This window comes from Phoca vitulina, unplaced genomic scaffold, assembly GCF_004348235.1.
Source record: "Phoca vitulina isolate PV1807 unplaced genomic scaffold, GSC_HSeal_1.0 scaffold9, whole genome shotgun sequence".
Taxonomy (NCBI): Eukaryota; Metazoa; Chordata; class Mammalia; order Carnivora; family Phocidae; genus Phoca; species Phoca vitulina.
The window spans coordinates 51,029,000-51,054,572 of NW_022589712.1; the positions used below are offsets into that span (position 1 = coordinate 51,029,000).

Consider the following 25,573-nt stretch of genomic DNA (forward strand, 5'->3'; position numbering starts at 1 on the left):
CGCACGCCGTGGCCGGGGAGGGGGGCCCCTCACGTGACCCCGGCGCGCTCTCGTTGGGGGGCCAGACTCTCCGAGGCGGTGCCGCAGGAGACAGAGAGACGGCCGGAGCGGAGTGCGCTGCAGCTTTCGCCCGGACGCCAGCGCGGAGGACGTGATGTTGGGGCTCTCTCGCCAGCTGCCTTGGGCCGCCGCCTGCCTGGCCGCGCTCTGTGTGCTGACCGCGGCTCAGAGCTCTTCCCCGGCCCCGAACGTGACTGTGATCACGACTTCATCGACCACCACCAAGACAGTTCCGACGACGGTGACGACTCTTGCGCCGGTCACCATTCCAGCACAAGGTGGGCGCCGGCCCAACGGGCTTCCTGTACTCGCCCGCCCGCCGGGCCGAGCCGCCCGCCCTGCCCGCGGTGCGCGCGGGGCCGGGGCCGGGACGGGCAGTGCTCCAGCAACATGGCGGCCCGTCCGAGTCTAGCCGGGGCCGGGATCGGAGTGACGGGGGTGGGGGAGCGACCCGGGGAGCAGGGGGGGCCGAGCCTCGGTGGCCGTTGGGCTCTTGGCCACCCCGAAGTGTCCCACGCCGAGGTGCTTTTAAAAAGTGCCTCGTAATCCCCAGTCTCACTTCAGTTGGGGAAGAGGGGACGTGGCTTCCTCCCGCGGTGGCCGCAGTGGGGCTGATCGTGGGCGAGGCGACTCGCCTCCAAAGTTGGCGATCAGGTCGAACTCCCTCTCTTTGGGGTTAGTCATTTGCCCACCCAGGTCCTGTCTCCGAAAGAGGGCTTCTCCGGGACTTGGCAAAAGAGGGAAAGAAACTGAAGACGTTAATGCTCGCCAGTGTCTCAGACTTGGGTCTGAGAAAATAAGTTGCCTGCGATCTATTTTGATTTTGCGGATAGATGTGGGGTATATTTGAGGTTTGGGCATTTGATTAATTAAAACTTTAAACTTACTTTGTGCAAAGGAAGAAAAGTACCCCATTCGTGTACCCGATGCTTCATATATTCTTTTTGGTATTTTAGACTAAACTGGAAGATAGGTGGTGAAATCTAGGAGGAAGATGGAGATAAAGTAACTCTGCCGGGAACGTAGGTTTAGTTGATTGTGAAGCTGGGATTGGAACCCAGGTCTGTCGATTTTTTAAAACCCGATCAGGAACACACCCTTTATTAAGCTCTGCAGTCGTTCTGGGTACTGGTTGAGTCGTACACTGAATCTTAAAGCAGAAATTGGCAATGCCGTGACAGCACAAGAGAGAGGGGAAGATAAATTTGAGGTGAAAAAGAACCCTAGATATTTAAAATCTGAAATCTAGTGTGATTGGTTATTACCAATAGTTAATATCGAGTAAGGAGTAACTGGCATCTTGACTGAGGAATTGCTGAAGTGTCAGAATTTTTACCTTGCCCCCCACCCCGGCTGATCATACTGTTTTGAGTGTTTTCCTTTGGTTTTTGTGTTTTATAGAAGTTTAATAAAATATATAATTAATATTCAGAAAGATGTAATAGTGAAATTCAAAAATTGTTAAATGAGGAAAGTACATTGCAGTACAGTACTGGACATTCTAACTGCACTGTTTTTAAGATGATAGAGCACAATATGTTTTGTCTTCTGCTTATTTGGCAGTTTCTTCCCAGATTGTAGTTTTGGAGTGTTTGTTTTTTCCAAAGTGAAGCTTGGAGATACCCAAGTTAATTGCTTTTTTGTAATTGAAAGTCATACAAAGGAGATGATTTGTTTTCTGTAAGTAGCAGTTGGATAAGCTGCAGCCTAAAATGAAAGGTAGCAAGTTTAGTTCATTGTAAATAACACTGGCTCTGCTTTTCAGACATTAGTCATCAGGCACAAAAGATTTTAGACAACTAGCATTTTATATCAGTACACAAACCTCTGCAGAACTTATTTCTACTTTGTGAACCCCTTACTCAAGGGTATTATATATGTCCCAGTCCCTGATAAATTCTGGTGATAAAATATTGAAATGCATGGCCTCTGCGCAGAACGGGTTTTTTTGTTGTTTTTTTGGCATAAGGAAAGCAAATGTGAATGTTTTTTGGAGGCATCTAGCTTCCAGGAAGGTGGATAGAGCCCTAGTCTAGACTTTTGTAGCCATTTGGCCTAAATTATTGACAAAGACCCTGCTAATTTGTTAAATTGTATGTACATGAATGTAGCCACTTCCAGATCTTATTGTCTCTTATTCTCCAGTCACAGTCACGGAGGACCCTGGAAAGAGTGGATCATTAATGAATTACAAATCTCTGGGGTTTTCAGAATGGGCATCATCCGAATTTGGGTTCAACCTGTAACAAATCTTTATTACTATTAAAAATTTCAGTGTCTTAGCTGATGTTTTGGGGCAGTGATTTCCCTGTGTGTAGTGTTGGCCTTACATCACAGCCTTTTTTCCAATATTTTTATTTTTTAAGGATGATTTAAAATGGCTCAAGAAACCCTGAGTGTCTGAAATAGTTGCCCAGATAGATAGGTACTGAGCATTCCCAATAGTTTGTGGGGGTTTTTTTTTTTTCCCTTTCTCTTGAGTTTGTTTCAGCTTCAGCAGTCATTTATAATGATTGGAATTTCTTATTAAGCCAATTTATGAAGTGTTTTTGTGTTTGCGGTTAAAAACACATAACATGAGATCTACCATCCTAACAAATTTTTAAGTGTACTGTACATTATTAACTGAAAACACAGTGTTATATGGAAGATCTCCAGAACTTTTCATCCTACTTGAAACTATACCCTGCTTGAGGAGCAAATCTCCATTTCCCCTCCCTCTAGCAGCCATCATTCTACTTTCTGCTTCTGAGTTTGACAATTTTAGATACTTAATATAGGTGGAATCATGCAGTATTTGTCCTTCTTTGAATGTCTGACTTAGCATAATGTCCTTAAGGCTCATCCATGTTGTAGTGTATGGCAGGATTTCCTTTTCTTATGGTTGAATACTATTCTATTGCAAAATGTAGAACACATTTTTTAATCCATTCATCTGTTGATGGACTACAACATTTTACCATTTTTCTGAATCAGTAAGTCTGGTACTGTACGTAATGCTCACTTTTGTTTAAAAAAGGTAAGTTGTACAAACTCAAAGTGAGGTATCAATTGATTGGTTTTATATGCCCCTCCCCACCAGAAATCTGTGAAAACCGCAACAGCTGTGTTTCCTGTTTGAATGTTAGCCTTGATACTCCTACTTGCTTTTGGATAGAGTGTAAAGGTAAGAACCTTTGGGATTGCTTTAATTTTGAGAATGGAAACTGTTTTGTTATAACATTTTAAGATATTCTACAGGGTATTCCTAAACACTTAAAAATTATGAAGAAAATTAGGTATATTATGTACTATTTATTTTGAAAAACAAGTACTTTTCCTTTAAAGTTCCTATTGCTTAACGTTTCCCCTAAAATCTCTGGTCTCCCATTCTGTCCCCAGCCCTTTAATTTCTTAGACTTGATAATTAAGGTTCAGTAGGTTTTAAAGGAAGAGAGATTTTAAAGCTTTGGAAGATTAAATGGACAAGTACACTGAAATCAGCTGTGAAAGAAAGTTGTGAAATTTTCCCCTAAAAACAGTTTCCCGGAAAGAGGAGGCATTCATCTTCTGCATGTGTCCTGCTAGATGAAATACAGAGACCTTATAAAACTTAGTTGGATACTTAGATATGGGAGAAGAATGAGATGGAAAGAGAGTTGGTGTTTTTGTTCAATTTTAAAATTAACCTTTAATTTGAGGTGATAAAGAGCTAGTTGGAGATACTTTGAAATGGTAGTAAGGTTTTTGTTAGAACCGTGGGACTACAGCATATTCTGTTTTCTTAATGTAAGGTAGTTACTTTTCTTTCTTATTAGTAAAACAATTTATCTGGTGTGTGTGTGTATGTGTGTGTATGTATATATAGACACACACCCACACACACATATGTAAAAAGCCGAAGCTATATATTAAGCTTCTTTATTCGTCAAAAAAATCTAAGAGTGCTGGGCATTATATCACTTCATAACAAAGTTTAAAAACTTCTTTTAAAATTAAGGTATTAGCTTAATTTGGGATTAAAATTTTTATTGTGTAAGAGTCACCTTTTTTTTATGTCATAAAATGGAATTTAAGAGTGTACCCCCCCCCTTGTGTATGGCAGAGTTGGTATGTTTTGGGGCTTGAATGCCCTACTGTAGGATATGTTGGGGAAGGGTCTCCTCTACTCTTGCTACAAGTTTGACCATCAGGAAAGCAGTTTTAGAAAGTCTAGAAAGCAGAGATCTGGAGCAGAGGTCCTACCGCTGCTATTGGGGTACCTCCTGTGGTTACTAAGCCTGTGTTAGATCCTGACTGCTCCCTATGATCCAGCCGTCTTGTGGATTCTAGCAGCCTTTGCTGTATAGTAGTCATGCCACAATTCTCTGACCTAAGTGTTCCTGATTTATCTGTTCAATGTATTCATGTGGAGTTTAGAAGAATATTTGCAGGGATCCTATGTAATATTTCTTAATCAATGAGGGAAAGAGAATAACAGAGTATTTTCTTGGTCTGTGGACTTCTAAAGTGTTTATGCCTGAGTTTGATTTTTGGAAGCAATTCTGGAGCTTAGTAACAAAGTCAAAAGATAATATAAACAAATGATTGGTGCTCTGTGTCTTTTCCCCCCCATAACAGGGAAAAGCTACTGTTCACATAATACAACAGTTAGTGATTGCCAGGTGGTGAATGGCACACAGTTCTGTTCTGGTAAGTATTCACATTGGCTGCTGGGGAAAGTGGCCAAGAGGTGAGGAAGATCTTTGCCTCAGGAAGTCTTCTTTCAATAATTGGTTTGCCATTTCCATAATTCTCATCTTGTTAGAAATTTGGGTAGAAATAGCATATTCATACTGATCTAGAAGGACAGTGTTTTGAAGCTTAGTTTAGTGATTTGGGTATACTGCGGAATGCTCTAGGTATAGATGCCTCCTCTACTTTTTTTTAACTTTTCTGGAAACTCACTGTAGTTCAGATCCTTTCTTTATTTGCATTTTACTGGACTGGACAATCTTGTTCTGGCCCTTTTCCTGATTATGGTGCTGGTGATTGTCACAATCTCTAGCATAGTTTGTGTTTTGGTTGAATCTTTTCTGTATTCATCTGTTTTCTCATTTTTGTACTTTAATTTGAAGAAATTGGTTACTCTTTAACCTTAACTGTTTGCTCAGGAAATAGTTAAAATTCCTAGATGAAACAACTGGTTTTTCTAACAAGATTACAAATGGACAGGGAAGTCAAACTTCTAATTTGATGCATAAATAATAAATAGAGCAAAAGAGTTTTCTGGAGTGTGTCAGTAACCTTGAAAGACTACCTGTAACAATTTACTTTTAGTAAATTAGTCCAAACTTGAACTTCATAACAGAATTTCATTAGTGTGAGGTCAGTTATCCTCTTTGTAACAGAGTTCATATAATTTGGTTTAGGTGGTAAAAGAACAAAGATTTTTAGTATCTATTTTAATGTGTGTGTCAGAAAAGAATAATTATATCAAACCTGTGGTTTCATGAAAATAATTGCTTAGAAATAAGATTAAGTAAAACCTTTTAAAAGATACTACTTTAGAGAAAAATTGAGTAAGTAATTCTACTTAATTTGATGATGTATCAGAATTAGTTTGGACTATGTAGCACTCTACATCCAGTAGGGACCCAGGCTGTTTACTGTCATTGCTCAAAAATACCTTTGACCTTACTCTCCGAGGTGACTGCTCATGTTCCAGCCATCAAATTGGTTTTCCTGCCAACAGGAAGAGGAAAGAGGCCCGTATCTACCTACAGATGCTTTCTAGAAGTTATACTGGGCTACCTACCTACAGGGGAGGCTAAGAAATGTTTGTCTTTCCCCGGGGGAGGGAAATTCAACTATAGATCGGTGCTTCTATTTCTGAAGAAGGGGAGAGCAATATTGGTTAGAGCAACTGTCCGTCTCCTCCACAAGGTGGTTACTTAAATGTAAACGTTGGAAAAGGGGTATTCAAATGACTGCAATTTGAAAAATAGCGTAATAGATTGTGATATTTTAGATTGCTTTGACTTAATGTTTGTTTGTTTTAAATAGCACCTGAGCCCACTCTGATGCCAACGAATTCTACAGGTAATACAAGATAATTGACTCTTTCCCCCTTTTCACGATTTGTAAGGTCTCTTGATGGACTTTTTAGTAATTAAATACCTAAAAGTTATTACGATAATTTAAAAACTTAGTAGATGTATTTGGTCTTGGACCACAGTGATCACATTAGTGTGAACTGTTCGTGCCACCGGCACAGAACTCCAGCAGTTCACAGTTACTGAATAGGGGAGGACTGGCCATGTCTTTGGACATTGAGTCCACAAACTGCTTTTTGTGGATTTTTTGAAGATCTTGGGAAATACAGAAGCCTACAGGAAATTAAACTTCCCTATAATTCCCATCATCCAGAGGTACCCCAGAATGTCTTCAGTGATAAGGTTCTCCCAGTCTTCTCTGTGTGTCTCTCTCAATAGATGTACTTATGTACTTGGATAATATACCCATGCACATTTGGATTGTTTTCTGTCTTACACTGTTGTGTACACTTCACTATCCTGCTCTTGGTTGGATAGTTAGGTTGTCTTTCATTCTCCATGTAGCAGATGTCCTACAGGGAAATATTTGCTGTTATCCTTGATAGGATTGATTCAAACAGCATTCTTAGGTCAGAGGATAGGATTATTTTAAGACTGAATATTGATTGCTTTCCAGAAAGATACGCTTTTCATTTCCAACAACAACTGGAAAGTTTTCACTACCCCTTCAACGGGATTAGATAATTTCTCCTTTTAAAAATCTTTACCAAAGTGATATGAGGAATAAATCATTAAAAAACAACTACTCCAGGACAAGTAGTAGGTAGGCTGGATGTTAGGGATTGGAAACAGAAGACAGCATTTTGTCTATCATAGAAACTGTGGAAAGGGTAAGTAAGCGCAGACATTTGTAGGAAGGTGTGTATATGGAGTAATATGGCAAATATGGTGACAGCTTCCTGGAGATGTTGACTGAATCTTGAAATGACCCTGGTAAAACCTGAGGACAGCTTCCAGTGGAGCAAGGCGGTCAGTACATGTGAAGGAGATGTGAAAGAGTATAGTGAGGTCAGGGAATTGCATTTGGAAGTGCACGGTGAGGAATGGTTGAGCTGGACAGTCCATAGGTCAAGAGTCAGATTGGAAGGACAGATTGGAACAGGAGACAAGAGTGAACACAGGGAGATTAGAATAGATAACCCGTGGTGGGAATTCTGGAGAACTAATAGGGGAAGAGTGGCAGATGTATGCAAATAGACTTAGGAAGTAGGGATAGGACTTGGAGGTGATGGCAGACTCTCAGCTGAGAGCGCAGGTGAGCTGATCAGTGTAGGCAGGACTGTCCACTGGCGCAGCTTGTAGAGACCAAACTCCAGGGAACGGTAATGTCTAAGGGTTGAGAAGAGGACCAGAGAGGAAGCTGAGTAGGGAGGGGCAGACAGGTGTGTCCAGGAAACTGTGTGTGTGTGTTTTGGGTATAGTTTTTCAGAGGAAAAAGTGGTCAGATGCTGTAGCAAGGACCAGAACTCATTTTGAAAGACTTGGGCAGTGGTGAGCTAGCTCATAGCAGGTTTTGGTAGCCAGCCAGCGATACTGTGTTGGTAGCTTGAATTACGGTGGAAATATCCGTGCCGTAGAAATCTGCAAATGCTTCAGAACTTTTGGAGAGTACACAGTGCTACATAGCACCCATTAGAAGTCACTGACTAGGAGGATGTTAAAGATTGATGAAAGCAGAGATGTTGAGGGAAAATTAATTTCCAGAAGGTGGGATGTGAACCGAAAGGGGGAAAGGGGGGAAACAGTTTCTTCAAAACCACTGTGGGTTCACTTTTAATTTCTTCTCCATGAACCTTGATGTAGTTTTCATGCTTGATCCACACTGGGTTCTCCAGTGAAGTACCATGGAGTCTCTTGTTTTCTCTCTCTCGTTCTGTAAGTGGAAGGAAGCCAGGGCTTGCTTATAGAAAATGCATCTGTTGAGTGGCAATTAGCGGTTGAAAAACAAACCTTGATATGGTCTCTTTCCATGGCTACTGCTGAAAGAGAGCAAGTGAGAAATTAAGGGATTATTTAAAGCAATGATGCAAGGAGTATCTGATTTATGTAGAAAGGTGCTCATTGGGGTTAATTATAATAGTCTTCTGTTAGTACTGATAAATATTATAAATAAAAATACTGATAAATAACCTCTTACAATAGAATGCCTAGATTATGTCAGAAATATAGTGGGAAATGTTCATAATATATTAAGTGGAAGACAAACCATTAAGTTATACTTTTTAAATTTTTTTGTTACATAAATGCCTAGAGAAATGGCCGGCAGGAAGTAACATGTTACTCTGAGTGATGGGATTACTTAATTTACTGTATTTTTAAAATTATCCATCACCAATAGCAGCTTTTGTAACTGCTGAATTATTATTATTTTTATGAAAGGAACATACTGTAGGTCAATAGAGATATATTCCCTAAATATTGCATAATCTTGAAAATTTTGTCAAAGTAATACTTCGGTCAAAAGTAAAAGTGTGTAAATGTTTTGCCTATTTACAAAAAAAAGAATTAGTCTGTGCGGTGTTCATAGGGTTGGTAGTAAGAATCAAAAGGCAGATTTGCAAACTGGTTTCCCTACCATTGTCAGACAAAATTTAATAAGTATTTTAAGATTGAAAAGAATATATGCTTGTTATAAAGCTACCATTTATCCAGATGTATACATAGATTTCCTACTTAGATATATACATAGATGTTAACATAGATAGAATTTTATGATTGCTTTGTGTTTTCAAAAGTGTAATTTAAAGGCTAGTACTCTGGCTATGTAGATGTGTTAGTGAACCACCACCTGAAATTTGGCCTTCATTCTTTAAAAAATGGAAAGTTTGTAAAGTGTTATTTTTTTGCAGCAACTTTTAAGGGATTAAAAATCTGAAAATAATCAGACCCTTTAATCTAGGAATTCTGTTTAAGAATCAGCCCTATCAGAGATGAGATCAGATATTTCCCTGCCAGGTGTTTATAGTATGGAGAAATGAGAGGTGACCTAATTGTCCATCCAAGAGCAGGGTAGGGAAAATGTGTGCGGCAGTGCTCATAGTGAGAGAAAAGGATACAAACATGTAATCCCGTCAGTATTGTTAACATATCATTGACTAGAATCTGTTAGTAGTATCAGTACTAACAGAAGTCTGTTACTACAGTGCTTTGGTTCCTAAAGTGTGTTTACATTCAAATTAATTCTTCTCACAGGAGTTCATTTTCTTTACAGGCATCATCAGATAATTTAAATTGGGGGATCTGTGGCCCCAGGGGACCTGTTCTTAAAATAAAATTTTATTGGAACAGAACGATGCCTGTTCATTTGCACATTGTCCTTGGCTGCTTTTGCACTACGCACCGCACAGAGCCTAAAATATTTCCTGTCTGCCCCTTTAAGAAGGTCCGCCAGCCCTTTGAAGTGAAGAACATAAGCCAGCCTTGATACCTACTTGAGAAATCCTGAGCCACACTTGTTTCTTACCACGACTTTTTAAGTTAATAGTTTTTGTCATAGAAGCATAAAAAAAACCCTATAGTTCCCTCACCTAAACACTGATTCTTGCCCTCCTGTGTGTCTTTTTGCAAACTTTATCCAGATGTATACAGAGATTTCCTACTTAGATATATACATAGATGTTAACATAGATAGAATTTTATGATTGCTTTGTGTTTTCAAAAGTGTAATTTAAAGGCTAGTAGTCTGGCTATGTAGATGTGTTAGTGAACCACCACCTGAAATTTGGCCTTCATTCTTTAAAAAATGGAAAGCATGTTGCAGTTGGCAGCATTATTTTAAAAAGACAAATGACTAGGTCCTGGGAGGTTTGGAAATGGCCATGTTCAGTAAGTTTTGTTTGTATTGCAGCCCACGCCACCACCCTGCCTGCCTCTACTACAGCCGCCCCCACGACTACTACGTCAGGTAACGAGGGCGTTGTACACGAACCGCGGGGTAGGGTGGGGGTGCAGCCTTGCCTCAAGCTGTTTTTGCCCCCATTTTCCATTTGCTGTCATGAATGGTTGTGAACCAGACATTTGGAGGACCAAGATAGTAGGCTTTGAATGCAGTCGTGGTAGGTTGGCCGCGAGTCCTCATTTTTTAATGTGTAGCCACATTTGGCGAGACACAGGAGAGTTAAGGGAGAGTGTTTCTCTAAAACCCTTTTACTATAACTTGTAGGTGAGATCTCATTTCTTACAACTGATAAATACTGATGACTGTTAGGGATTAGTTGTGTGCTGTGTTAGATCGTGGCGATTGAGGTGAAGAGAGTAGAGCCATCCTTTTTGCTGAGAAAGGTCTAAAAAGCCAAGATCACTGCAGATGTGCACCTCAGCCCTATTTCTCACTATTTCTGTACATTCCTTTGTAACTCTTAAAAGTGCATGTGAAAAGTAATTGTCTACTAATGAATGAGTTGATGTGTTATAAACTAAATATTTAGGTGATGCCATAGGACATTGCAGATACACAGGTTACGAATCCTTCTCTCTATCCCTATTTAAAATACTGGTGTTTTGTTTTGTTTTGTTTTTTAAATTCTTTTGGCTTATTCTTGGGCTACCTTTCTTAGATTCAGGGAAACCATTTTGTTTTCGCAAGAAGAATTACAGAACGGTTGTAATTAATTTTAAAGCTTGGGGCGCCTGGGTGGCTCAGTCGGTTAAGCATCTGCCTTTGGCTTAGGTCCTGGGATCGAGCCCCACATCGGGCTCCTTGCTCAGCGGGGAACCTGCTTCTGCCTCTGCCCACCTGCCGCTCCCCCTGCTTGTGCTCTCTCTCTGGATTGCTGTCTCTCTCTGACAAATAAATAAATAATCTTTAAAAAAAAAAAATTTAAAGCTGTCCAGCTTATTAAACAGCCACCAGAACCAGTGTTTATTTGAAACTCTATTTAACAACAAAAAATTTATTTTAAATATGAAATTGCTTTTTATTAAAATGGCTGGTGCTCGACTTGAAGCCTTCTACTCCCTAAAAAGAAACTTATGTTCTGTTTCCTCTTAAAACATTTTATTCCCTGAAAAGGGAACTCACACTTTCGTGCTTTTATTCCATATGGTTTGGTAATGCTCATAATACAAAATTTTAGAGTAAGATTTACGATACCTTCTGTTTGTTGAAATTATAAATTGCAGATACTTAAGATAATTTTTGTACTTTGAAAAATTGCAACTGAATTTTTGCTTACCTTGTATATTTAGTAAAAGTCAAAAGTTATATGAATTTCCAACACAAATATTAATATCTACTGTAACGATTAACAATATGTTATCTGAAGAAATTGCAAATTTTTAAAGTGCTTGACACGTTCTCAGGGCATAATTTATGTACCAGGAGAATCTTTTTCTGTCATTTCCATATTTGAATTTCTATGGCAGCTTTGACCACTTGATATCACTGGATGGAGTAAATGGGATAAATTCTAGTTGTAAAGACTTGACTCAAGAGCAAATACTTTATAGAATTTAACTCATGGCAAAGTCAAAGTAGAAGCTCAGGTGGCTCTTGAAATTATGGGTAGAGGATCATAGGACTTACTAAGTCTTGTTATTTTTTCCTTCTTATTTAACAGGTACAACTAATACCACCTTAACTCCAACTTCACAACCTGGGCGGAAGTCTACCTTTGATGCAGCCAGTTTCATTGGAGGAATTGTCCTCATCTTGGGTGTGCAGGCTGTAATCTTCTTTCTCTATAAATTCTGCAAATCGAAAGAACGAAACTACCACACTCTGTAACAGACCCATTAAATTAACAAGGACTGGTGTGTAACTCACTGAAACCAAAATATTCTCTTTCAAGATGTCCCACAAGGGAAGACGCTATTCCAGGATCTTTACATGTTCAAAGGATGCCTATAGGATACTTGGGAGCATCGTCCTCGAAGAAAAGTCACTTAAATCATTTTGCTGAACAGGAATATTTCAATTACTCTGCATGAATCCTTGTGGCTGTCTTCTTTTATTTTAAATGGCTGCTGCTGTGGGATTATGTTATCTCTTCTTGACGTACCAAATGTAATTCTGTAAGTGAGGGGAAGCATCGTCCTGCACAGACAACCTCATGACTCTTTTGGCAGTTTAAATTTAGTCATTTTAAAGCCTGAAAGCTGCATTATTGTCATCCTATCTCAGGATGTAGTTTAGTGACCAGAATTGAGAAGAATGTGCCAAATGAGCATCAATCGGGTGGACTTTTGGCTGTCCTTTCAAAAGTGGAATAAATCTATAAATTTAGTATCCTTAGAGTAACATTTTGTGCTTGATGACAGTTATTTTTTCTACATTAGAAATAAGATGCCACACAGGGAATTACATTCCAGATTTAAAGAAACAAATAGGATACACACCGTTAACAAATAGCAGGTTATCGCTCATACTTGTAAAGCACCTTAAATCATTGAGAAAATAAAGAACAGTGCCTTAAAAGACAGACTGAAAGGTAGACTGTAACTTCAGATGTTTGTGATTTGTTCTTTACACATTAAGGCAGGTAAAGGTTGGTCTAATGATGTAACTCTTGACAAGCTGTAGCAAACCTGCTTTTAGTAGATACCATACTGTTAGTATTTAATTGAAAACTTAACTATTTTATTTCAGACCTGAGCAAGTTAAGCTAAAGGATGTTCTACAAAGTTGAAAGCCTTCATATATTGTACTTCCCAACATTTTTCTTAGGCTGTTAAAAAGTATAAAGTTGATGTACTTACATTTTCCTTTGTACTTCAGGAAGTATCCTAACACTGTTGTACCTTGAAAGGATTTTCACCAGGTTTCCTTGAAAAGTAACTTTTTTAATGAGGCAAGAAGGAAATCAGTTGTTTTAGAGTCATTTACTAACTCTTCAATGAGACAATCATTTTAAGTTTTGAGACCAGAAATGTGACCAGTGTAATTTCAGAAAATCTAAGGATTTTCGGTTGATTGGATTAATGTAGATTTTTAATGATGATTGCCTGGATAGACAGATTGTGCTTTCTCTTCTTTCTTTCTCCTCTCTCCCATCCTTTGTTCTTAGTTTCAATTCCCGTGGTATAATAAGCATGCAGACTTTAATTTTTTTTTTAGTTTTCTTAGGAAGCACTAGTTTTTTTAGTTTTAGAGGGATACTTCTCCCCTGCCTTTGACATATTGGATTAGTTCAGAGGTTTTCATTAGTTTTTAAAAAACCTTTTGCTTTTCTAGGTCATTAAAGTTTTTTTAGTTTCTTTAGCCTATAGAGGCTGAGTTTAGCACTTGGTTTTCAATATTTTGTAGTAGGAACTGACAAGTTGCTTTGGTCCATTTCATAAGCCAAAATTCCTTGCATTTAGATATGATTATATTCAAGGTTCTTAAAATGAAGATTTACTGTTTCTTTGTTACTGCTGGTACAGCTAAAGTTTGTTTTACTTGCACATTTGTACATACACTTAATGTTTTCAAGTGCCTTAATTGTTTAAAATCTCTGGCTTCAAAGGTTTTTGGGAAAAGGTAGGTTTACCTCACATTTTTGTGTTTTCATTAGTAATATTATGATATCAGTTCTAGGAACCTCACAAAAATTTTTATTATGGTGCCATGGCTGTTAGTTTTTAGTGAGTGCTGTAAGATCCAAGAATCATTTGAAAACATACGGAATCTCCATTTCTCCCAAAGTGGCAAAATTTAGCTACAGTGGTATATAATTATCATTTACCTAGATGCGAATACCTTGTCACACATAAATGTCAATACATACAGCAATTTTTGTGAAAATGTAGCTGATGAAGCTTCTCCTCTTCTCTTCTATAATTTTGAATACTGCTCTGACAACAAAACCGTAATATGAAACCAGTTAGATTTTGCAATGAGACTTCTTACAACAGAACTCATGGCCTTCCCCCCGCCCCCCGCCCCCGCCTTTAGTATCTTGAGCCATTTGGGGTTTTTTTTTTTTTTATCCAGAAGGTATATAGAAACCTTTTCAGATCTTTCTCTTGATTTGTTCATGTGGATGCAGTTCTATCAAAACACCTTATTTTACCTTACAGATATTTGTTGCACAGGCAGACGCTGCTGTATTTAGAAATTTCTATTTCGGTTCATTAAAAACTGCAAAACCAATCTGTATCATGTACCAAACTGATTTAAAATAAATCTACATGTTTATTGAATTAATCTGTTCTTTTTTATTAACAAGTATTTTTGCATTTTGATTATGAAATTTAATGTTAGTTGAATTTATCTTACCAGTCTGTTTGGGGGTGGGTTGTCTACTCTCTTTTTATTGCTCTCCAAGACCAGCAGATAGTAAGATAAGCATTCATCAGTGGAGGACAGAGCTTTAGAAACTTGCAGTGCTTAGTGCTTTCAGCACTTTAGTGATGTCGGTCCATTGTCTTCTCACTCGCATTGTTCTCGGAGAAATCTGTCCTCTTCATCTTCTGTTCCTCTGCACATATCTTTGTTTTCCTTTGTTGCTTTTTAAGATTTTTCTCTATCACTGGTTTGAGCAATTTGATGATGATGTGCTGTGCTATCGTTTCTTGTGCTTGGGGTTTGTTGGGTTTCTTGGATATATGCTTTTCATCAGTTTTGGACATTCTCCACTGTTATTTCTTCAAATATTTTTTTCTATCCTTTCCCTTCTTTGGTGGGGATTGGCTCATCCATGCACTTAGTTTTTTTAATCTTTTTCTGTTTCATGTCAAATTACTGTGTTCAAGTTCACTAATGGCTTGAGTTTAATCTGTTAATCTTACCCAGTGTGTTTTTCATTTCAGATGTCTTCATTTCTAGAAGTTCATTTTGGATGTTTTTATATCTTTCATGTCTACATACCCATTCTTTAGTTTTTGAACATACAGTGGGTTTTGTTTTATTTTTTAAATGCCTATGTCTGCTAATTTTAATACTGGGTCAGTTTGATTTTTTTGCTCATTATGGAGTCATACTTTTCCTGTTTCTTTGCATGCAAGATGTAAATTATAACCCGTTGGGTGCTGGCTATTTTTGTTCTGGGACAGAGGAAACAGTTTGATCCTTTTTAGGTCTTGAATTTAAACTTTGGTTAGGTGAGAGAAGAGCAGCATTCATTGGAGGGCTAATAGTTGCCTAGTTCTGAGGCAAGACCCTTCTGAGTACTCAGTGCCCCTGGATTATGAGGCTTTCTAGTCTGGGCTGTGGGGACAGGCTCTGTTCCTAGCCTTGTGTGGGCTTCCTGGTGCTGTTTCCTGGAAACCTTTCTCCAGCCGTGGATAGTTACCTCATGCGTATGCTGATCAATATGTTGCTGAGACTGCACTCTGCAGATCTCCGGAGTTCTCTTTCTGTGGCCTTCCACCCTGGTGCTCTGCTCTGGAACTCCAGCTGCCTTCAGCTGCTTTGACTTTCAACTCAGGAAGCGCACTGGGCTCTGGGTGTCCTCTGCCCACATCGTGGCTTAGAAATTCAAGGCAGTAGGCTGGGTCGATAGTTTCCTGTCTTTCAAGGATTGCTGACTTTTGCCCAAAGTCCAGTGTATTGAAAACTACTGTTTCGTGTGTGCTGTCCAGTTTTTCAGTTTGAGGGTAAATGCAGTCGGTCTCTTACTTCATCTTGGCCAGAAGAAAAAGTTCAAGATGGGGATTTTAAAGTTTTAATTTTTAATTCAAGGAACATACAAATACATATTCTTAAGTTTTTTTTTTCTTAAACTATACAAGATAAGTGTGTCTGCTTTGATCGTCCCTCAGTCCCTTCCCCTTGCTTCTCCACTTTGCAGAGGTAATTACTGGAACTGGTCTGGTGTTAAACTCCCCTCTCTGCCAGCATTGTTTATATACTCTCTGTACCCTTAGAAAATAAATAATGTGGATTTTTGTTTTAACATCAGCCTGCAACTTTCTTCTCACTACTTCTTGGAGATCTTTCCTAGTTAGTGTATTCTTAAATTCTTAAATTCTCTTAAGGTCATATGTAATGTGAGTATCATAAGTATCTACCTATTGAAGGATAGTAGGTTTGCAATTTTTAGTTTTTAGTAACACTTTTGCAGAGCGTATCTTTGCACCTGCCCCCTTGTTTATGTGTGAATTTCTCTCTAGAGTAAACATGGAGAAGTGGAGATCTGCATCATAGGGTTTGCACTTTGAACTTTTTATATTTAACTCATTTTTTTAATTTAAATTAATATATAGTGTATTATTAGTTTCAGAGGTAGAGTTCAGTGGTTCATCAGTCTTACATAATACCCAGTGCTCATTACATCATGTGCCCTCCTTAATGTCTATCACCCAATTACCCCATTCCCCACCCGCTCCCCTCCGGCAACCCTCAGTTTGTTTCCTATGACTAAGAGTCTCTTATGGTTTGTCTCCCTCTCTGATTTCATCTTGTTTTATTTTTCCCTCCCTTACCCTATGCTCTTCTGTTTTGTTTCTTAAATTCCACATATCAGTGAGATCATATGATAATTGTCTTTCTCTGATTGACTTATTTTGCTTAGCATAATACCTTCTGGTTCCATCCACACTTTGTACATTTTAACAGACTGAGATTGCCTTCCAATTTCCACCAGCCAAGGTACCTGAGAGTTTTCTATATCCTTTCCATCTGATGTTGGCAAAGTTAAATTTTAGTACTCTGGTGAGTGAAATGATTTACTTGGTTACTGTCCTTAATTTGTACTTCCTCTGTGAATTGTCTTTTTTTATTGTCTTTTCTTAATTGTAGGATTTTTTTTTTAAAGGTTTTATTTATTTGAGAGAGAGAGAGATAGATCACAGAGGCCGTGGAAGAGGGAGAAGCGGACTCGCTGCTGAGCAGAGAGCCCGATGCTGGGCTCAATCCCAGGACCTTGAGATCATGACCTGAGCCGAAGGCAGACGCTTAACTGACTGAGCCACCCAGGCACCCCTTAATTGTAGGATTTTTTATCTTAAAATGTGCTGGGTGCTCATCTATGGTCAATGGATTTTCTTCAATATTTTCTTCAAGTCTTTGTCTTTGATTATGGTGTCTGTATCACCGGAGTACAAGCAGAAGATGGAAGCCACATAATATGAACAGGGGAAGTTTGACCTAAGAGTGGATTGGAGTGATAGGACATATTATCTGTAATATTTTAAGAAATACAAACAAAGCAGTAAAGGATTCTAAAGAATACTGGCATAGGAAATATAAGATGGCCACTATCTGTTCTCCCTCAACTGAATTCCAGAAATAATTAGGATACAGCCGTGGCTGTCTGGATGAAGTTTGTGGTAGCTGCAAATCCACTACCAGGCAGCTATGGGGAAATGATATACCAGTGGTAACCTGCGAAGTTATCCAAGGGATGCAGGGTAAGCCATGCACAGGACGTACCACACCAGTGACACCCCACAGCTAAGCTGTGTCCACTGCTAGAGTTTTGCCCAGAACCAGGAAAAGAAATTCCTCCAGTACTGTCTACTGACAAAACATCATGCCACCTAGCAAAGAAGTATTCACTCATATGGTTCAACTCCATTGTCATTATAATGGTGGAGCGGGCAACAGGTGGATTCAAAGCTTAAAGCCCTTCTTTCTGTTGATTTATGACCTCCCACTATTTAATATTTATTTTGCCCTTGTTGAGAATCTCAAGTGGTCAGTTCTTTTCCTGGTGGTGACCCAAATATTCCTACCAAAGGGTCAGAGTCTTCCACTGTTCTACCTGTTTTGGTTGCATAGTTTTTCATTAATCTTTACTATTGGTATGGAACTACTCAGGCACCCAGAGAACCCCCTTGTTCCAGATACGGTCCTTGCCTCCATTGTGTACCAGCAATACAACCTCCCTTTGGTAATCAGGATTGACCATTCCAGCCAGTAGGGTAACACCTTTCACGGCCTATTGGTTTAGTGGCTTATGAATCCCAAGATGGCCAAGTGGCAGTCTCATTTTAGATCTTATATCAATAGGCCCATTGTTGTGTCCCTGGTTGAAACAAATCTTGGGAACTAAGACCTCCAAACCAGCTCAGCTTGAGGTTCCTGAGATGAGAAGTATAATCCTGAGGAGTCTCGCCCACTTCTACCCCTGATTCCTGGGTTCATATGCTACCTCCTGTGACACAAGGCCATCCTTTCAAGGTGGTATCTCCCAACAATTACAACTGAGTTTTCAATGAATTATTCCACCTTTCAATTAGACCAGCCCCTTCTGGGTGTTGGGGGTTGTTAATTTCACAGGCATGAGTTCACCTCAACATTTCCTTTACAGTGAAATTGATTCGTTAATTAGAAGCCGTGCTATAGGCAATGCCATGACAGTGGATAAGGCATTCTGTGAGTATGTGTATCGGATAGTAGTGCTGGCAGAAGCATTATAGACCATATCCAGAATGTGTGTGTATTCCACTCAAGATGAATCTCTGTCCTCTACGATGGAAAAGGCCCAACATAATCAAATTGCTATCACATGAATGGCTGTTACCCATGAGATTAATACCATATTGCAGCCTCAGTATTGGTCTCAACTCTTGACAGATTAGGCAGTAGTGGGTAGTGCATGTCAGCCTTGGTAAGGGGAGGTCCATGTTGTTGAGCCCATGCATAGCCTCTAGCTCTGCCACCATAGTCACGTTGTTCATGGGTCCACTGAGCAAGTCCTGGGGTAGCTGGGGAATGAGACTGACTGACACCTGTAGAGTGCATTATTTTATCCACCTGATTAATAAGAGCCTTCTTTGCTGTAGATGCGCTTCAGTGACATGGGCTACGAATATCTTCACAGTGTGTTCCCATTCCAAGATCCATCCACATACCTCTTTCCACATTTACTTGTCACCAACCTTTACTATTTCTTCCAAGTCTCTGACTATCCAACCAAACCATTAGCAACTACCCAAAAATGAGTGTGGATTTGTACTTCTGGCCATGTCTCAGATCAGACACAGTGGACAGTCAAATGTACTACTTGCATTTCGCACAGGGAAGATTTTCTTGCACTCATTTAGGCTCGCTCTTGAGTGGAGAATGGGGCTATAGCTGTCCACTTTTGGGTGGATCCAATATATCCTACAGACCTATCTATAAACCAGGTTTAATATTTTTTTTCTTGGCTAGCTAGTTGTTAGAGACACCCCAGACCAGAGGTATTGACTGAGGAAGAGGAGGCAACAGGAGTTGGTGTTGAAAGAGTCTGAGCCACATGTTCATGCAAGCTATTTGTACCTTTCAGAACTATTCCATCAAGTTAACAATTGTAAACTATTTCCATTGATGATAGATTGCTGCTGTGCATGCTCAAGTTTATGACTAGGTAGATTCTCCAACACCCAACTCATGATGTGAAGGTCAGGCTACCTGCTCACCTACCATCCCATGGCTGGGTAATCAGTCTCTACAAGGCATAAAAGGAGAATAGTTATCTTCAAAAGAGGGCCTAGATTTGCTCCAAAATCCTAGGGTTCTGCCCTGTGTTTCTGCTTGACAAAGGCTCTATACATGCCAGGATACTTTTAGTATCACCTGCTCTGCTGGATCATAGGACCTATATGGCAGAACAGCTTATACTGTAACTCAAATTCATGACAGAACCTTCTCTTGCTCTGCTCACCACTCAAAATTGGTAATCTTATAGGTAACTCTAGAGGTGGGTTGAAATAGCAAACTCAAATATGGTACATGTTGCCTTCAAATCCAGAAAGGCCTACTGAGCATCATGCCTTTTTTTCAGGGTATATAGTGTGAGCTAAAGCAAACTGTCTTTCTCCTTAGAGGGAGATATTTAACATGCTCGAAACCACTGAACCCACCCAGAAACTTCACTGGGGTTAATAGCCCTAAATTTCTTGGAATTTGTCTTTTACCTTCTAGTTCTTGTATGTCTTACTAAGGCGCCAAAGTATTTACTACCTCCTACTCATCATATCCAATCAGCATAATGTTATCAACATAGTGGACCAATGTGATTTTTGTAGAATATCATGATGATCAAGGTCTCTACAGACTCTATCATGGCAGAGAGTAGAATTGACAAAGTCTTAAGGCCAGACTTCGACAGTATACTGCTGCCCTACCAGGTAAAAGCTAACTGCTCCTCATGGTCCTTACAATTTGTTATGGAACAAAAGGCATAAGAAATTGGGTCAACAACCGCATAACAAATGCCAGGAGGATACTCATTTGCCCCAGTAAAGATACCACGTCTGAGATAGCAGCTGCGATTGGAATCACCACCTCATTAAGATGTGAACCTGATAGTCTGTAGTCATTTTCCAAGATCCACCTGTTTCTGCACGGGCCAAAGTGGTGATTTAAGTGGCAATGTGATAGGTATCATCACCCTTGTTTCCTTTAGGTTGTGATGGTGGCATTAATCTCTGCAGTTTCCCCACGGATATAATATTGCTTCTGGTTTACTTTCCTGAGAGGGGAAGTTCCAGGGGCTTCCAATGATCTCTTCCTACAATAATGAGCCTTCAACTCATGGGTTAAAAACCAATATAGGAGTGTTTTCAGTTGTTAATTATGTCTATTCCAATTATACATTCAGGAACTGTGGAAATAACCACATGGTGGGTCCATGGATTGACTGGGTCCACTGTAATTTGAACCTGAGACCCCTTCTGTTACCTCACTGTAAACCTTCATTTTAACTGGTGAGCCACAGCGTGTTTTGGGTTCCCAGGAATTACAATTTTATTTTTTAGGAAGGTTTCATACCCAATGTGGGGCTTGAATTCATGACCCTGAGATCAAGAGTCACATGCTCTACCGACTGCGCCAGCCAGGCATCCCTTGGGTTCCCAGGAATTAGAATTAATTTGGAGGTAGTGCCTATTCTTCACCAAATGGCCTAGATATTTCTTTTTCTCTGATGAACAGTAACTCTAGGAAATGACTACAGATCCCTTAGGAAAATGTTTTGAAGAAGATTTATGATGTGTACCTACAGCAGTGGTATAGGGTCCTTTCTCAAGGGGATCCAGCCTCCCATGAGGTCAAGGTCTGTAAATTGACTTAGGTATGGAATCTGAGTGAGAGACTATGACTCTCCTCTGTGCTAACTCAAGCCAGGTGTTTGGCTACCAGAGTTTTTCCTGTTGTATAGATCAAGCAATATTTTAACTGGCTGCCCATATGATTTCATTCAGGGGGACACGCTGACCACCAAAGATATCTAAGTGCCAGGTCTATAATCTGAATACTGATATGTCCCTGATGCCCTTTATAATAGACATACCCACCTTGTCCTTGGCAGTTGCCTTCTGCTATTCTGGGATTGCATCATGACCATTGAAATGAGAGAGCCCATCTCAACAGCAATGAGAAATGACAAGATTGTGATTTCAACTGTCATTATCATTTAGCATTATGCACAATTAAAATTTGTGCTTGATTTTTAGCAGTATTACCCCTGTGACTACAAGAAATAAGAGATTTTTTTTTAAAGGCTGCTGTGGAAGCTCTCTGGTTTGCAGACCATGATTTGAGCTGAGAATTAAAGGACCAGAGCTTGTCATTTTCTTCTGTAAGTGCTAAAGTGTTATATGCAACAAATGAATCATTGAACACTACATCAAAAACTAATGATGTAATATACAGTGGCTAACGGAACATAATAAAATAAATAAAATAAAGTGCATCCAAGAAAGTCCATCTCACACCCCAGTATTTATGGTCATCATTATTGCCATGAGAGTCAGCTAGTAGCAAATTAGGCTCCCAAGGCATATGCTTCAGTAGGCTTCATCACAATCAACCACGGGTAATAACTTGGTTAGTTGTCATGCCACTGCATGCAAAGGATTACTAGTATTCCATTTCTTATTGTCAAGGAGCTCAGCACTGTGTTCAAGCCCAAGGGTGCAATGAAACAAATCCCCAAACCCTGTCTTTGTGAGTCTGTCCCCTAAGACCACTCCACTACTGGTATAAGTTCTGTATTATTCATGGGCCAATTAAGAGATAGAAACCACACAGTAATCAAATTGTGAGAAAGTTTAATATAAAGGATTATTAACTATAACAAGGGGTTGAAGTAATGGGAGGGTTGACTGGGAAGCAATAAAGAGAGCTCTGAAGAATATAGGGATAGCGGATATAGTGAGCAGCCACTACCCTCCAGAGCTGACATCCATTGGAGAGGGTGTGGCCTCATTGGAGAGGGTGTGACCAAGGCTCACTGGATGGCAGAGAAGGTCACTGAGGCTGGGAAGCAGCCCTCACAGAAGGGGAGCAGGAGGAGAAAGCCCTTCACAGAAGGCGCCATGCCAGTGGCCCTCCACCAGGAAGCTGCATGCTCTTCTGAGCATTCCTGCACTGAAGCCTGGTGCTACAGAAGCCATGGACATGGCAGGAGCCTGCCAAGAGGAGCACCCCAGAACCTCCTTCTCCAGCGTCCCTCCAGTACTCTCTCCTGACAGAGCTTAAAATCTTGCAGTGGGCAAAGAAGAAATATTTACAGGGTCCATATTAATTATATCACAGCAGACAAGAATGAATTTAGAGCTTAGAGGCATAAATTAATAATTGGTACCATACCTTGTCACGCTGAATTTTTAGCTTTGACATCAAAGTCATCAATCTTCCTCTTAGCTTTTGTTTTTCATGTTCTATTTCAGAAATAAGTTTGTGTTTGTCTTTGTGCATGTGTGTGTGCGTGTGTGTGTGTGTGCGCGCATATAGATCTTGAATCCATTCAGGATTCATTTTGTATAGTGTAAGTGACAATTTATTCTACTTCAAATAGACTCAACCTTATCCTTAATTTGAAAAGCTATATATATCATATTTAAGTTTATGTATGTAGATGTTTCTCTGGTCTGTTCTGTTCCATTCATCTACTTATTTATTCCTTTACCCAGGATACATTTCCTTGTCTGAACAATAAGACTTGGATCAGGACTTTACAAAAGTCTGAAGAGGGTTTCAGTATTTGTAGGAAGGATAAAAAACTGTTGAGAGAGGATGATGTTTTTAAGTGAAACAAATAGAAATAAGTGCTCTGAAATTTATTTAGATTAATCTGTTTTGGTTTTTCACTTGCTAATAAATACTGCTTAGCAGCAATGTCCTCTCTCCTGGTTCCCACCACCTCATCAGCAATCTAGAACCCATAATGAGAGGCTGTTGCTTGACCAAAGGCAAGGCCTAGGTTGTAGAAATGTGGATCAACTCTAAGTTCTTAAAACCTAAGGCCAAACCCTACCTCACCCAGGACATTCGGATATAATCATCTCAGTCCTTCCACACTTTCTTCATAGTACTTTAATAAAAATTAGGTAAAGTTTTAATGGAGGTTAGAATCATTTTTATTCATTCAAATGCTCAAGGAAACAAAATGTGGAAAAGCATATATGATTACCAGTCAGGTCCTTATGGGATTATGGATGGAGCTGTGCGAATTTGAAAAGCTGAATGTTGAACATTTTCTGCCACACTGGGTAGAAAGACGTTGTCAGACCTTTTTTTGTGTTTAATAGGTACCTGTAATATAAAGATTAAATAGATATTGGAGATATCATTAAAAGTCACTGTTACTCATAAGACCAAGATCATTGGGTCAGTCTGGGTTAGGCCATTTAGGGTGCCTTCCTGTATTTGCCACTTGTCATAAAGGGAACTGGTCATGAATTTAATCTATCAACAGAAAGCCATTTTCATCTAAGGAAAAAAGGTATCCCATATGTGGAGTAATCTAAAAGTTCCTTAATAGTTTATCATTTGTCTTAGTGCAGTGTTTTGTTTTTTAGAAAATCATCGGCGGTCTTACATTCCAGCTATGTATAAATTCCTCTTCAGTCTGTATTTATCTGATTTGTCTTATAGGCCTTTCTTAAGAAGCCAGAGCTTAGATTCGAAGAGGCTCCAATTCTTTTGTGCCTTTCCTGGACCTTAGGCTTTTTGCTTGGGGTTTTTATAATGTACACAAGTTAATGGGCCACAAAACACTCCCTTACTTATTAGGGTTTGTTTAGACCATCACCCTTTTAAATCTTTCGAATACAGTGGATCTCCTCAAATGCATTTAGTGACTTAAGCAGCCTTCTCAGCCATGAGTTATAATCATCAACTACCTCCATGAGAGCAACATTTGCTTTGGGGAGTGAAATGGGGATGAAGTGAATCTTAAAAGCCCTTGTGGTCCCATACACACCAACTGAATATTGCTTCCTTTTGGAAAAGGCTTTTTCAGAAACAAACAGCCATATACTAGAATTTCACCTTTTGGTGAAAGATGACTGCACAGAGATTGGTAAGTCAAGCAAATGGCGGGCATTAATAATGTGGTCCTACTGGTTCAAGGACCTCAAATGGATATTCCTGACCTGTTTCTTCCCTTTCTGTGTATGACTCCTTAACTGCATGTTCAGAAATACTGCAACAAATGTTTGGTCCAATAACTAGACCCTCCGCTGCAGAATTACACCCTCAAAAAAGACCTTAGAATTGGCATATTTTCTCTGACAATATGATTAAATCTTTTTCTTTTAATTTTCCTCAAAGCAAGAGGCAGGAATTCTTAAATGTGTTGACATGTAAACTTCTGGAGGGGATTCTGAAAAACAATGGGGCAAAGAGTGTAATACTTATCAAAGTAGTGCAGAGAAGGCAGTGGAAGAGGGTGTAAATGTTTTACATAAACTAAAAGCTGAAATGTTAAAAAAAAATCTTCATATACGTGCTATACCTTGACCTAATCTGTTCCAAGAATTTCTCTGGAGGGTAGATTTCTCACATGTTTTTAAAATAACTTCTGAAACTTTCTGCTCTGCCAGGGAACTCAGATAAGTGATCTCATGCTGCTAGTTAATTATTGTAGATGATGGAAGAAAAAGAAGAAATTCAGAGAAGAAATTCAGAGACAGAACACAGCAAGGTGTTGATACTGACTTCCACATCCATTTGTTTAATTGTAATTGAGTAAGTGCTTTTGGGCTGAATTGTTTTGACATCAGAATTCTATTATTGAGGAATAGCATCAGCAAGATGGCAGAGTGGGAAACCCTGGATCATCCTTCTTCCCACAAATGCATTGATTCAGGAACAATTCATGAACAAATTCCACTGTGAGAAATCCAGAATTTTATTATCTAGACCCAGGTATCTAGATAAGAGCCTGATATTTTTAATGTAAGTTTGAAGTGAACCTAAAACCACAATTTCATATTTACATTTTCATTGTTTCACATATATAATCAAATTAATCATTACTTACAGTGTCTGGCCTTTGAATCCTTCTTGTTATTTTACTGCTCATAAGATTAGTCTTTAAAAGGTGTTGCTGTGAGTGTCTGGATGATGTGGGCGCAGAACGTAGGGAATACTGAGCCCAAGGTATAAGGCCTATAATGTTAAAAAATATTAAATTATATCTCTGGTTGCAGTGTATAGGCCTAGATTTAATCCATAAAATTTTAGAGCTTAAAATGAACATCTAATCCAGCTTCGTCAATTCTGAGTGAAGATGTCAAAACTTGGATGGAATCTTTTGCCTGAGGGTCACATGACCAAGTGAAAGAGAAGGATATCATAGGTG

At 39.3% G+C, this 25,573-nt stretch overlaps 2 protein-coding genes across 2 annotated transcripts in view; one reads left to right on the forward strand and one right to left on the reverse strand.

Annotated features, from left to right (window-relative positions):
• The first annotated feature begins 38 nt into the window (after window positions 1–38).
• On the forward strand, window positions 39–14,256 carry CD164 (CD164 molecule). Its single transcript, XM_032408097.1, has 6 exons — window positions 39–338; window positions 3,143–3,226; window positions 4,660–4,731; window positions 6,085–6,120; window positions 9,982–10,038; window positions 11,693–14,256. The coding sequence occupies exons 1-6, from the start codon at window positions 155–157 to the stop codon at window positions 11,857–11,859; spliced, it is 600 nt and encodes a 199-aa protein (XP_032263988.1). The 5' UTR covers window positions 39–154; the 3' UTR covers window positions 11,860–14,256.
• An 8,997-nt stretch (window positions 14,257–23,253) lies between these two features.
• The window catches only part of LOC116634600 (coiled-coil domain-containing protein 162-like), a 56,770-nt gene continuing 54,450 nt past the window's right edge, over window positions 23,254–25,573 (reverse strand). The window contains exons 17-18 of the mRNA XM_032408096.1: window positions 25,253–25,380; window positions 23,254–23,520 (exon numbers count right to left, since the gene is read on the reverse strand). Of these exons, the coding sequence (XP_032263987.1) occupies window positions 23,410–23,520; window positions 25,253–25,380 (239 nt within the window). The 3' untranslated portion in view covers window positions 23,254–23,409. The remainder of the gene's footprint in view (window positions 23,521–25,252; window positions 25,381–25,573) is intronic.